The following is a 14972-nucleotide window of genomic DNA, read 5'->3' on the forward strand; positions in this document are numbered from 1 at the left end:
TCCTCTAAGCAAGAGGGTAATACTTCACAACCCAAACCAGCCTGGAGACCGATGCAAGGCTGGAACAAGGGTAAGCAGGCCAAGAAACCTGCCACTGCTATCAAAACTGCATGAAGGGATGGCCCCCGATCTGGGACCGGATCTGGTGGGGGGCAGACTTTCTCTCTTTGCTCAGGCTTGGGCAAGAGATGCTCAGGATCCTTGGGCACTAGAAATAGTTTCTCAAGGTTATCTCCTAGAATTCAAGGAACTACCCCCAAGGGGAAGGTTCCACAGGTCTCAATTATCTTCAAACCAAATAAAAAGACAGGCATTCTTACATTGTGTAGAAGACCTGTTAAAGATGGGAGTAATTCATCCAGTTCCAATAGGAGAACAAGGGATGGGGTTTTACTCCAACCTGTTCATAGTTCCCAAAAAAGAGGGAACATTCAGACCAATTTTAGATCTCAAGATCCTAAACAAATTTCTCAGGGTTCCATCGTTCAAAATGGAAACCATTCGAACGATCCTTCCCACCATCCAGGAAGGTCAATTTATGACCACGGTGGATTTAAAGGATGCGTACCTACATATTCCGATCCACAAGGAACATCATCAGTTCCTAAGGTTCGCTTTTCTGGACAAGCATTACCAGTTTGTGGCACTTCCATTCGGATTAGCCACTGCTCCGAGAATTTTCACAAAGGTACTAGGGTCCCTTCTAGCGGTTCTAAGGCCAAGGGGCATTGCAGTAGTACCTTACTTGGACGACATCCTGATTCAAGCGTCGTCTCTGTCAAAAGCAAAGGCTCATACGGACATCGTCCTAGCCTTTCTCAGATCTCACGGATGGAAAGTGAACAAGGAAAAAAGTTCTCTGTCCCCGTCAACAAGAGTTCCCTTCTTGGGAACAATAATAGATTCCTTAGAAATGAGGATTTTTCTGACAGAGGTCAGAAAATCAAAAATTCTAAGCTCTTGTCAAGTACTTCATTCTGTTCTTCGTCCTTCCATAGCGCAGTGCATGGAAGTAATAGGATTGATGGTTGCAGCAATGGACATAGTTCCTTTTGCACGAATTCATCTAAGACCATTACAACTGTGCATGCTCAGACAGTGGAATGGGGATTATACAGACTTGTCTCCGACGATTCAAGTAGATCAAAAGACCAGAGATTCACTCCGTTGGTGGCTGATCCTGGACAACCTGTCACAGGGAATGAGCTTCCGCAGACCAGAGTGGGTCATTGTCACGACCGACGCCAGTCTGGTGGGCTGGGGCGCGGTCTGGGAACCCCTGAAAGCTCAGGGTCTATGGTCTCGGGAAGAATCTCTTCTCCCGATAAACATTCTGGAACTGAGAGCGATATTCAATGCTCTCAAAGCTTGGCCTCAACTAGCAAAGGCCAAATTCATAAGGTTTCAATGAGACAACATGACGACTGTTGCATATATCAACCATCAGGGGGGAACAAGAAGTTCCCTGGCGATGGAGGAAGTGACCAAGATAATTCAATGGGCGGAGGATCACTCCTGCCACTTGTCTGCAATCCACATCCCAGGAGTGGAAAATTGGGAAGCGGATTTTCTGAGTCGTCAGACATTCCATCCGGGGGAGTGGGAACTCCATCCGGAAATCTTTGCCCAAATAACTCGATTATGGGGCATTCCAGACATGGATCTGATGGCCTCTCGTCAGAACTTCAAGGTTCCTTGCTACGGGTCCAGATCCAGGGATCCCAAGGCGACTCTAGTAGATGCACTAGTAGCACCTTGGACCTTCAACCTAGCTTATGTATTCCCACCGTTTCCTCTCATTCCCAGGCTGGTAGCCAGGATCAATCAGGAGAGGGCTTCAGTGATCTTGATAGCTCCTGCGTGGCCACGCAGGACTTGGTATGCAGACCTGGTGAATATGTCATCGGCTCCACCATGGAAGCTACCTTTGAGACAGGACCTTCTTGTTCAAGGTCCATTCGAACATCCGAATCTGGTTTCCCTCCAACTGACGGCTTGGAGATTGAACGCTTGATTTTATCAAAGCGTGGGTTTTCAGATTCTGTAATAGATACTCTGATTCAGGCCAGAAAGCCTGTAACTAGAAAAATTTACCATAAAATATGGAAAAAATATATCTGTTGGTGTGAATCTAAAGGATTCCCATGGAACAAGATAAAAATTCCTAAGATTCTATCCTTTCTACAAGAAGGTTTGGAGAAAGGATTATCTGCAAGTTCTCTGAAGGGACAGATCTCTGCTTTATCTGTTTTACTTCACAAAAGGCTGGCAGCTGTGCCAGACGTTCAAGCGTTTGTTCAGGCTCTGGTTAGAATCAAGCCTGTTTACAGACCTTTGACTCCTCCCTCGAGTCTAAATCTAGTTCTTTCAGTTCTTCAAGGGGTTCCGTTTGAACCCTTACATTCCGTAGATATTAAGTTATTATCTTGGAAAGTTTTGTTTTTGGTTGCAATTTCTTCTGCTAGAAGAGTTTCAGAGCTATCTGCTCTGCAGTGTTCTCCGCCCTATCTGGTGTTCCATGCAGATAAGGTGGTTTTGCGTACTAAGCCTGGTTTTCTTCCGAAAGTTGTTTCCAACAAAAATATTAACCAGGAGATAGTTGTACCTTCTTTGTGTCCGAATCCAGTTTCAAAGAAGGAACGTTTGTTACACAATTTGGACGTAGTCCGTGCTCTAAAATTCTATTTAGAGGCTACTAAAGATTTCAGACAAACATCTTCTTTGTCTGTTGTTTATTCTGGTAAAAGGAGAGGTCAAAAAGCAACTTCTACCTCTTTCTTTTTGGCTTAAAAGCATTATCCGATTGGCTTATGAGACTGCCGGACGGCAGCCTCCTGAAAGAATCACAGCTCACTCCACTAGGGCTGTGGCTTCCACATGGGCCTTCAAGAACGAGGCTTCTGTTGACCAGATATGTAAGGCAGCGACTTGGTCTTCACTGCACACTTTTGCCAAATTTTACAAATTTGATACTTTTGCTTCTTCGGAGGCTATTTTTGGGAGAAAGGTTTTGCAAGCCGTGGTGCCTTCCATTTAGGTGACCTGATTTGCTCCCTCCCTTCATCCGTGTCCTAAAGCTTTGGTATTGGTTCCCACAAGTAAGGATGACGCCGTGGACCTGACACACCTATGTTGGAGAAAACAGAATTTATGCTTACCTGATAAATTACTTTCTCCAACGGTGTGTCCGGTCCACGGCCCGCCCTGGTTTTTTTAATCAGGTCTGATGAATTATTTTCTCTAACTACAGTCACCACGGTATCATATGGTTTCTCCTATGCATATTTCCTCCTGTACGTCGGTCGAATGACTGGGGTAGGCGGAGCCTAGGAGGGATCATGTGACCAGCTTTGCTGGGCTCTTTGCCATTTCCTGTTGGGGAAGAGAATATCCCACAAGTAAGGATGACGCCGTGGACCGGACACACCGTTGGAGAAAGTAATTTATCAGGTAAGCATAAATTCTGTTTCTCTTGGTCGAATGACTGGGGATTGTGGGTAAGGGAAGTGTTATTTAGGTTTTTTGCTGTGGTGCTCTTTGCCGCCTCCTGCTGGTCAGGACCCAACAGTAATTAAGATGATCTGTGGACTCACCGTGTCAAGAAAGAAATTGTTTTTCAACCTGTTTTGGATCTCAAAAAGTACTGAACAAATTTATGAAAGTTCCTATTTTCAAGATGGGAGACAGTTCACATTTTCTTCCTTTTAGTGCTGGAGGGTCAGTTTATTTCTACCATAGAACTAAAAGATGATTATTGCATATCTATATTCACAGGAATTATGTCAAGTTCATGAAATTTTGCTTTCCTAGACCAGAATTATCAGTCTATAGCAGTTAGTGTGTTTACGAAGGTTCAAGGAATCTCTGTAGTTCCTTACTTGGATAAACACCTGATTCAGGCTCCCGCTTTTTTATCTGGCTGTCTTTTAGAGTCCGATAGTTCTCATTACTTCAGAGTTACAGTTTAAAATAGATCTTCCAAAGAGCTCATTAACTCCTCAGACCAGTGTGTCTTTTCTGTTATTCATAATAGATTTAGGGACTAGGCATTTGTCTCTGATAGATCAGTGCATACTGAAGCTACAACAGGCCTGTGCCCCTCTTCTGCTGAAACCTTTCCCTTCCATTGCTCATAAAAAGTTGTGGGTATGATGGTGGCTGCCTCAGATGCAGTTTTACTTGCCAGATTTCATATTTGGGCCCTCTAATTGCAGATGCTGTATCAATGGAATGGGGATTACAAGGGTTTGTCTCAGAGGATTCTATTAGATCACAGGACAAGACAGTCCATTTACTTGGTGGCAGACTTACCATGGCTTGGATCAGGGGGCCTCTTTTCTTTGGCTAGTATGGGTAGTAATTTCCACTAAAGCTTGTCTCGCAGTCTAGGGGTCTCTGAAAGCACAGGGAGTATGGTCTCCTCAGGCGGTGAGGTTATCTATAAATATTTTTAAACTCCATGCAATCTTCAGAGCTCTCCAGAATTGCCCCGACCTCAGACAATCTTTTCCTTCGATAGCAGTCAGACAATGTCCCAGCAGTGGCCTATATCAATTATCATAGAGGAATTTACAGTTCCTTAGCTATGAGGAAAGTGTCTCTCACAATCAGCCGGGCAGAACGTTATCATTGCTTGAGTGCTACCTTCCTCATTCCTGGTGTGTCAATTTGGAGGCAAGCTTTCTCAATCACCACTCTTCACGCTGGAGAATGGTCTCTGAATCAGGACGTTTTGGACCAGATCGTAATATGTTGGGGTCTGTCAGAGATGGATATCATGGCCTCTTTCTTGAATCACAATTTGCCACAGTATTGTGCCAGGTCTCTGGACCCTTGGGGGAGACTAATAGATGCACTAGTGGTTCCCTGGTAGTTTAACCTGATTTATCGTTTTCCTCCATTTGTGTTACTATACAGAGTGATAGCCAGAATCGAGCAGGAACAAACTTTAACAATTCTGAATGCTCCGGTGTGTCCTCCCCGAATTTTGGTTTGCAAATTAGGGTGAGAATTTTTAATTTAATTGAATTTTAATTCTGCTGTGAATGGGGAGCCAGTGAAGGGACTCGCAGAGAGGTGCAGCAGATACAGAGTGTCAGGAGAGGTGGATTAGCCTAGTAGAGGCATTTAGGATGGATTCAAGAGGGGAGAGAGGAAGGTCAGTTAGTAGGTTATTACAGTAGTCAAGTCGGGAAATTACCAGGGAGTGGATTATTTGTTTAGTAGTTTCAGCACTCTGAAACAGACAAATTTTAGAGATATTGTATAGGTGGTTGCGACAGGATGAAGAGAGCAATTAGATGTGGGGTATGTAGGACAGATTAGTACCTGTGTTTCATACATGCATTAGAACCTATATACACACATAATGTTTTTATCTCACAAAAGAGTCCAAAATGGACAACCTCCCCATATCACAGTAATATTTACAAAATGGAACCAATATATTATGCATTTTTTTCATCTCTCCTGTTATATTATCTTTTAAACATAAATAAGGTGTACTTTTCCTTGCTTTCCTTCTCCTTTACCAGCTGTATCAAGTATTATACATACACTACCCTGAGAACAAACACAAAATAAGACAAAACAGAATGGGGGGGGGGACCTGCACGAGATTATGGAAAATGTGGGTACTCTCCTCTAATCCATGCCTGATTCAGGAACTCACAGCCAGAGAAGGAACAAATTAACTGAATCTGGAAGGACTGTAATCAATCTGCCCCAGCCTGATCATTGCCTCTGAATTAACTGATTATTGATAAGTTGATCCTGAACCTTTTTTAATAAAATCAGAAAAACTCGGCCCTCTCTTTGATTTCCAGAAATTCTAAATAAGATACCGGCCTATTAAAATAGAAGAGTTTGGGGAAGGTTGGGATTTTTTTTTTCCTTTCTCCTCCTCTGTACCCCCCCCCCCCCCCACTATCACTGTTAGTTCAAAGCAACACTAAAATAGAGAGAATAAGCAACCAAGAAATAGCGAGTGTAACTTTATTTTTGCAAGATTAGGAAAATGGAAAATACAGAGAGAAAGGTTAACAGAGCTTCTGAAACAATAGAAATAAGAGTTAAAGTTAAACGTTTTACTATATATACAAAGGAAGGAACGTTTAAGGTATTAATGGTATTAAATGAATAAAAGTGACCTTTATTAAGGCATTATTGTGTACATACGAGTGAGAAAGTGTCGATTGTTTAGACGCTATCTCCGTTTCTTTCTGTTTTCTTTTGTTTTTTTTTGTTATTTATAAAGTATTCTGTATCTCTGTGAAATAAATAAAATTAAAAAAAAAAAAAAAGAGTTAATAAAGGCTTAATGTTCAGCGTTGTCAGAGCTTACATATAAGAAGATGATATGGTTAAGGCTTAACTCTACATTGGAGGAAATAATTTTATTAATCCAGAAACTGAATCTCTTCCAAAAATGTTTATTTTTAGGGCAGCTCCAGAAACAGTGACTTATGTCCACCTTCGGAAAATTACTAAAAAAAAAAAATTAACAGGATCCTCCTTGGAATTTTAATCTGGTTTTGAGGGTTCTTCAAACTCCTACATTTGAGTTTAGACATTCAGCTTTTTTCCAGGAAGGTAATTTTATGTCTTGCTATTTGTTTGGCTATAAGGGTTTCTGAGCTTTCAGCTTTGCATGTAAACCTCCTATTCTGATTTTTCATCAGAATAAGGCTGTTCTTTGCACTAGCTATACTTTTCTTCCTAAAGTGGTTCCATTGATACCGTTAATCGGGAAATCGTGGTTCCGTTTTTTTTGTCCAGATCCTGAGAACTCTAAAGAAGCGTCCTATACCCAATCTGGACATTGTGAGAGCTCTGAAATCTTTTGAGACTTTCTTTTTCTTCCTTTTGTTCATTTTCTGGGCCTCTCAAGAGTTAGAAAGCATGTCTGCTTCTTTAGCAGTTTGGCTTAAAGCTTTAATTTGTAAGTCACATTTATTTATGGGGAAAACTTCCCCTGAACGCATTACTGCTCATTCTTCTAGAACAGTTGCCACTTATTTTGAGCCTGGTCAGTAACGTACCTGCCTTCACTTTTTCTTCCCCCTATTTGATAGTGATCTTGTGGAATTCACTGCTTGGATATAAATTCTCACACGTGTTGACTTGTAGGCGCTCACCATCTGATGAAACAAAACTAATTTATCAGTTATGCATATATTTTGATTTCTTTCACGATGGTGAGAGTTCACAAGCCCCACCCTTTCTATTTTGTTCAGGTGGCGGCAATACTTGTTTTGCACTTAATCCTGCTTTATCTTTCTTTCTTTTGTTTTCCTACGTTTACTTAGATATATGTATATTTGAGGATCATGTGATTTAAAGCTCTGGTGTGTTGCGATGTGTCTTGCATCCTCCTAGTGGTCAGGAGAGGACTTCCCACATGTGATAACATGTGGACTCTCCCCATTGTGAAATAAATTAATTTATCAGGTAAGCATTATTCTAGGTTTTTTTTAATTTCAGTAATTCAGACATAAATTTCTGTGAATCTTTTCCCTGTGTTTACCACCTTCCTGCTTTAACTTGGCATCTTTCTCTTGTACATTGTGCTTTTTAGGTGTGTGGGAATGCATTATTGGAACAATATCAAGGACAATTTTGGAAGCTGCTCCAGTTACTGAAGGATGAATATATCCAGAGGTACTAAAGTGAATACTTAGTCTTCATCTGTCTCTCTGGGCCTTTTTAAATGTATTGATGCAATGTTGTGCTTATTTTTAATGCCTCATTTGTAATCCTGGGACATAATATTGCATTTGTTACTGTATCGATAAACAGCTGGACTTCAAAGCAAAACAGGGCTCAGCAATCCTCATCCGAATGAGGGACATGTCAACCCCAGACAATCGTTACGACCTTTTGTGGGCCTCGTCAGTGAGGTGCAGCCATATCCCTCTAGACACATAGGACAGAGTCCACATCTGGTTTCCCCCATCACCCTTAGGGAGACTTCCCTAGGGGAAATAATGCAGATATAGTGTATATATATATATATATATATATATAGATATAGATATATATATATATATATATATATATATATATATATATATATATATATATAGATATAGATATATATATATATATATATATATATATAGATATAGATATAGATATATAGATATAGATAGATAGATATAGATACATAAATCCATACCTTGCCTAGTTTTGTGTGTGAATGATGTTCCTTCTACTTCTTCTGGTTTAAACGTACCCCTGATTTCTCAGAACAATCTGATGCCCTTAAAGGGACACTGTACCCAAATTTTTTCTTTTGTAATTCAGAAAGAGCATGCAATTTTAAGCAACTTTCTAATTTACTCCTATTATCAATTTTTCTTCGTTCTCTTGCTATCATTATTTGAAAAAGAAGGCATCTAAACTTTTGTTTGGTTTCAGTACTCTGGACAGCACTTTTTTATTGGTGGATGAATTTATCCACCAATCAGCAAGGACAACCCAGGTTGTTCACCAAAAATGGGCCGGCATCTAAACTTAAATTCTTGCATTTCAAATAAAGATACCAAGAGAATGAAGAAAATTTGATAATAGGAGTAAATTAGAAAGTTGCTTAAAATTTCATGCTCAATATGAATCACGAAAGAAAAATTTTGGGTACAGTGTCCCTTTAAGCAGCTATTAGTAGAGAAACATTCTAAGAGAAACAAGCAATTGTTAGTTTCTGAAAAACTATACAGAACATTTATTTTGCCTTAATCTGTCTCAAAATATATTTCTTTCATGTAATTGGCAAGAGTCCATGAGCTAGTGACGTATGGGATATACAATCCTACCAGGAGGGGCAAAGTTTCCCAAACCTCAAAATGCCTATAAATACAGACCTCACCACACCCACAAGTCAGTTTTACAAACTTTGCCTCCTATGGAGGTGGTGAAGTAAATTTGTGCTTGATTTTCTTCTGTGATATGCGCTTCTCAGCATTTTAAAGCCCGATTCCTTGCAGAGTACAGTGTTTGTCAGAGGGATGTGAAGAGAGTATCACCTATTGAATTCTATGTTGAATTCTATGGTTTTCCTTGCGGGAAATCTTTTTCATAGGTTCTCTGTTATCGGTCATAGAGATTCATCTCCTACCTCCCTTTTTCATATCGACGATATACTCTCATATTCCATTACCTCTACTGATAACTGTTTCAGTACTGGTTTGGCTATCTGCTATATGTGGATGGGTGTCTTTTGGTAAGTATGTTTTTATTTCTTAAGACACGCTCAGCTATGGTTTGGCACTTTATGTATTAATATAAAGTTCTAAATATATGTATTGTACTTATATTTGCCATGAGTCAGGTTTTTGTATATTTCCTTTTGCAGACTCGGTTTCATATTTGGGAAAAAACATATTTAGGAAAATATTTTTCTTATCTGGGGTATAGTCTATTTTCAAATTCACTGCTTTTTCATTAAATTTTTTCGGGCAAAATTATGTTCGCGAGGTCGCAAAATGCAGATGTTTATTGCGTCATTCTTAGCACGAGAATTTTTTGGCGCAAAGGTACGTCTGGTGACGCAAATTAGTCATTTCCAGCGTTTTAGTTGACGCCGAGTTTCCTTGCACAAGGTTGCGTCTGCAATGACGCAAGTGTGTCATTTCCGGATGTTAGTGCCAAAAAAATTCATTTTGTGTTGTGCGTCATACTTGGCGCCAAATAATTTCATTATTTAAAACCCCATTCCTTCTTGCCTTTTTCTATGTCAGAGGGCTATGCTGTTTGCATCTTTTTCCCATTCCTGAAACTGCCATATAAGGATATTGATAATTTTGCTTTATATGTTTTTTTCTCTTACATTTGCAAGATGTCTCAATCTGATATTATTATCAGTATATGGCCGGGTTATAATACAATATATTTATTATTCTTCAAATAAAACCCCAATAAAATGCATATACAAAACCATAAAATTAATATAAATTCCTAAGTTTTTTTATTAGTTAAAATTTATAGACACATTGAATTATATTTATAGAGAACCAGACAGGAATCAATACTGTACAAGTTTAAATTGTTATAATATGCTATGCAAAGATCATAAAAGTTACCTTATTTATTTAGCTTATTCACAGTTGAATTGCATTAAAATACCACAATGAGAGACCAAGATATAAGCCACTACCATTCAGACTGGTACAATTAAGTTATTTAACCCACAAATAATTCTAATACAATTCTAATTAGAACACCAGAAGTATATATATTCTTAATGTAAACAGTCAGTTTAAATGCAAATTTATCTATGCTGAAATAAGTTCTTAATTACCTACAGTTAAGACAAATTCTAAAATATATTTATATATTTGCAAAGATAAATTACTAAGCATACAAAAGGCAAGCTTAAAACTATACAGGACTATGAATATGAGTCTAAAATACAAATATGCTCTTTAATTCTATCAGATGTAATTTAACTGCAGCGACAATGAATATATTTGTTTTAAATATTATCAATATTTAGCAACCTCATATACTTTACCAGGTAACCAAGGAATATTTCAGCTTTCAGAATTTCTCATCAAGTCCAGTTCACCTCAAAAAAACAAAAGAAGTTTTTTGCGATGTGGATAAGAAAAGGTAGCCCAATTTTGCTTATAGTGACCACGTTCCAGGCAGCAATTATCAGTCACAAGTTAGCAAGAAAAAAGACCAGCCAAGACCATCTCCATGCTTTGGGTTTTATCATGTGATATAACCCTACCCCTTTTTGTTCTGTACCATCATTGGTGAATTGGTTAGGCCCTTCATTGGTTCCCTGGTAATGCATGGTTACTAGGGAAACGCATTTTTGTTAAGTCAAATCTTTTGGCTTTAATTCTCGCATCACAACACCGGGGGCAACATGACAAAAACAAACAGTTCATTTTCAATACTGCTAACAGAAAATTACAGATTATTGTATATTTTTAATATGTACACTATAATTTGATATTAATAAACTATGGGTTTAATATTCATAGGGTCATATAGTGCTATTTTCTCTGATCACTTCAATACCAGACATAAGCATATTTTTAATATCAATAAGCAATTTATACTGCTAATTATCTTAAAATTCATTTAAAAATAGCATTTGGTTATTTCCTATTATTCATAAAAAACCACAGCGTATTTCATATTCAGTACACGTCTTATTGGGACAACCACACGTGTATTTGTTATATGCCTGGAAAATAAAGAAATAGATTATTAAAATTGCCCATATTAAATCCTTAAAACATCCTATGTTTACAAAAAAAATACATAGGTTAAGACATGTTGAATCTGGATTTTTAGGTTTTCAGCTTTCCATATTATCCTTCTTAGGCATAGACAATCTCCCATATTCATCTGTTCATATTTAATATCATACAAATAGACAATCTCATATCCATTAAAATATATATTTTCCTACAATACTGAGGTATATTTTACTTGAAATCTAAATACAAGTTGTATTTTAACAGTGTATTTTGAGAGTCACAATGTAGACATGTTTCTTTGTTAGCCAGCATAGATGTGGATTCAACACACAGGGACACATGGCTGGGCAAGATGTGTAGGGAGCTCAACAGGGGATCATTTAACAGGTAGTTGGTAAAAGCTACAATTCCTTGAAGATGTTTTTAGATTCAGCCATTTCCCCAGACAGACCGACTATTCTCCACAGGGGCCTGTGAGTTAATTTCTTATCTTGGGCAGGAAACTCCATATATGGATCTATACATCTGAAGGTTCCAAAATGCTAATATTTACCTTGAAATGGTTTACTGGTCTTATTTTATATAAAGCGTTAAACTTTTTGTTCTTCCTTAAGGTAACCTTGACAATATTTCTTTTGATGAATGAGAGGGGGGGGGGGGGTTTATACAGCCAAACATCATTTTGGCATAGAGGACTGCAATCTACAGTAAATAAACTGATGCAACTAGTTTCATATGTAATTAATCATGTGGTCTTAACAACCATCTCTCTCTCTCTCTCTCTCTCTCTCTCTCTCTCTCTCTATATATATATATATATATATATATATATATATATATATATATATATATATATATATATATATATATATATATATATATATATTAATTATACTCGGGTACCCTGACATGATCCTGTCTCAGAAACCACTGTTGGAACCCTGTTGCCTGATAACCGTTCTACCAAAGCTAAGTGTATCTGTTGTAAATTTGGAACTTATATCTCCAACTGTGGTATGTAGTAGTTGTCATGATAAGCTTTTACGTGCAGAGAATGTATCCATCAGTAATAGTACAATGTCTGGTTTTCATTCAACATCTAATGTACATGATATCCCTGTGAATATAAAAAATGTTATTGCTGTTGCGATTCAGAAGGTTTTTCCGCTATCCCGCCTTCTAATAAACGTAAAAGGTGTTTTAAAACTTCTCATAAAGTTGATGAAATTTCAAATGACCGACAACATACTGAATTATCCTACTCTGATGAGGATCTATCTGATTCAGAAGATCCTACCTCAGACATTGACACTGACAAATCTACTTATTTATTTAAAATGGAGTATATTCGTTCCTTGTTGAGAGGTGTTGATTTTGTTGGATATTGAGGAAATTAATCCTCTTGATACTAAAACTAGTAAACGTTTAAATTCCGTTTATAAACCTCCTGTGGTTACTCCAGAGGTTTTTCCAGTTCCTGATGCTATTTCTGATATGATTTCTAAGGAATGGAATAGACTGGTACTTTTTTTATCTCTTCTTCAAGGTTTAAAAAATTGTATCCTTTGCCAGAAGTTAGAATGGAGTTTTGGGAAAATCAATGTCTTTAGCTATTTTAGCTAGAAGAGCTTTGTGGCTCAAATATTGGAATGCTGACATGGTATCTGTCTAGATTACCATCTCTTTCTTTCCAAGGTAATAATTTATTTGGTTCTCAGTTGGATTTGATTATTTCAACTGTCACTGGGGGGAAGGGAGTTTTTTGCCTCAGGATAAAAGACCTAAAGGTAAATCTAAAGTTTCTAACAATTTTTGTTCCTTTCGACAAAAGGAACATAAACCCAATCCTTCCCCCAAAGAATCTGGTTCCAATTGGAAACCTTCAAGTTGGAGTAAATCAAAGCTGTTTAAGAAAACAAAGCCAGCCCCCAAGTCTGCATGAAGGTGCGGCCCTCATTCCAGCTCAGCTGGTAGGGGGCAGATTAAGATTCTTCCAAAGCATTTGGGCAGATTCTGTCCAAAATCAATGGTTTCAGAGTAATGTCTCTCAAGGGTACCGGATAGGATTCAGAGTAAGACCTCCTGTGAGAAGATTTTTTCTCTCACGCATCCCAGCAAATCCAGTAAAGGCTCAGGCTTTTCTAAAGTGTGTTTCAGACCTGGAGCTTTCAGGGGTAATCATACCAGTTCCGTTTCAGGCACAGGGTCTGGGGTTTTATTCAAATCTATTCATTGTCCCAGAGAAAGAAAATTCATTCAGGCCAGTTCTGGATCTGAAAATTTTGAATCGTTTAGTAAGAGTGCCAACTTTCAAAATGGTGACTATAAGGACTATTCTGCCTTTTGTTCAGGAAGGGCATTATATGTCCACGATAGACTTACAGGATGCATATCTTCATATTCCGATTCATCCAGACCACTATCAGTTTCTAAAATTTTCTTTTCTAGACAAGCATTACCAATTTGTCGCTCTTCCATTTGGCCTAACGACAGCTCCAAAAATCTTTTCCAAGGTTCTCGGTGCCCTACTCTCTATAATCAGAGAACGGGGTATTGCGGTGTTTCCTTATTTGGACGATATTTTGGTACTTGCTCAGTCTTTACATTCTGCAGAATCTCACACAAATCAACTAGTGTTGTTTCTTCAAAGACATGGTTGGAGGATCAATTTACCAAAAAGTTCCTTGATTCCTCAGTCAAGGGTCACCTTTTTAGGTTTCCAGATAGATCCATGACTCTGTCTCTAACAGACAAGAAACTGTTAAAATTGGTCGCAGCATGCCGGCTCCTTCAGTCTCAGTCATTCCCTTCAGTGGCTATGTGCATGGAAGTTTTAGGTCTCATGACTGCAGTATCGGACGCGATCCCCTTTGCTCGTTTTCACATGAGACCTCTACAGCTTTGTATGCTGAATCAATGGTGCAGGGATTATACAAATATATCACAATTAATATCCTTGAATCCCAATGTACGACACTCTCTGACATGGTGGATAGATCACCATCGTTTAGTTCAAGGGGCTTCTTTTGTTTGGCCAACCTGGACTGTGATCACAACAGATGCGAGTCTTTCAGGTTGGGGAGCTGTTTGGGGATCTCTGACAGCACAAGGGGTTTGGAAATCTCAAGAGGCGAGATTACCAATAAATATTTTAGAACCCCGTGCAATTCTCAGAGCTCTTCAGTTTTGGCCTCTGCTAAAGAGAGAACCGTTCATTTGTTTTCAGACAGACAATATCACAACAGTGGCTTATGTCAATCATCAGGGTGGGACTCACAGTCCCCAAGCTATGAAAGAAGTATCTCGGATACTTGTTTGGGCGGAATCCAGCTCCTGTCTAATCTCTGCGGTGCATATCCCAGGTGTAGACAATTGGGAGGCGGATTATCTCAGCCGCCAGACTTTACATCCAGGGGAGTGGTCTCTCCATCCAGATGTGTTTTCTCAGATTGTTCAGATGTGGGGTTTTCCAGAGATAGATCTCATGGCCTCTCATCTAAACAAGAAACTTCCCAGATACCTGTCCAGGGATGTTCAGGCGGAAGCAGTGGATGCGCTGACACTTCCTTGGTGTTATCATCCTGCTTACATTTTCCCGCCTCTAGTTCTCCTTCCAAGAGTGATCTCCAAAATCATCATGGAACAATCATTTGTGTTGCTGGTGGCTCCAGCATGGCCACACAGGTTTTGGTATGTGGATCTGGTTCGGATGTCCAGTTGCCCGCCTTGGCCACTTCCGTTACGGCCAGACCTACTATC

The 14972-nt window shown here is 38.8% G+C and overlaps 1 protein-coding gene across 1 annotated transcript in view; it reads left to right on the top strand.

Annotated features, from left to right (window-relative positions):
* Positions 1-14972, top strand: part of GLE1 (GLE1 RNA export mediator) — a 241962-nt gene that overhangs the window by 210233 nt on the left and 16757 nt on the right. Inside the window, exon 14 of the mRNA XM_053695875.1 lies at positions 7577-7659. Coding sequence (XP_053551850.1) covers positions 7577-7659 — 83 coding nt within the window. The remainder of the gene's footprint in view (positions 1-7576; positions 7660-14972) is intronic.

This window comes from Bombina bombina, chromosome 12 (genome assembly GCF_027579735.1).
Source record: "Bombina bombina isolate aBomBom1 chromosome 12, aBomBom1.pri, whole genome shotgun sequence".
Lineage (NCBI taxonomy): Eukaryota > Metazoa > Chordata > Amphibia > Anura > Bombinatoridae > Bombina > Bombina bombina.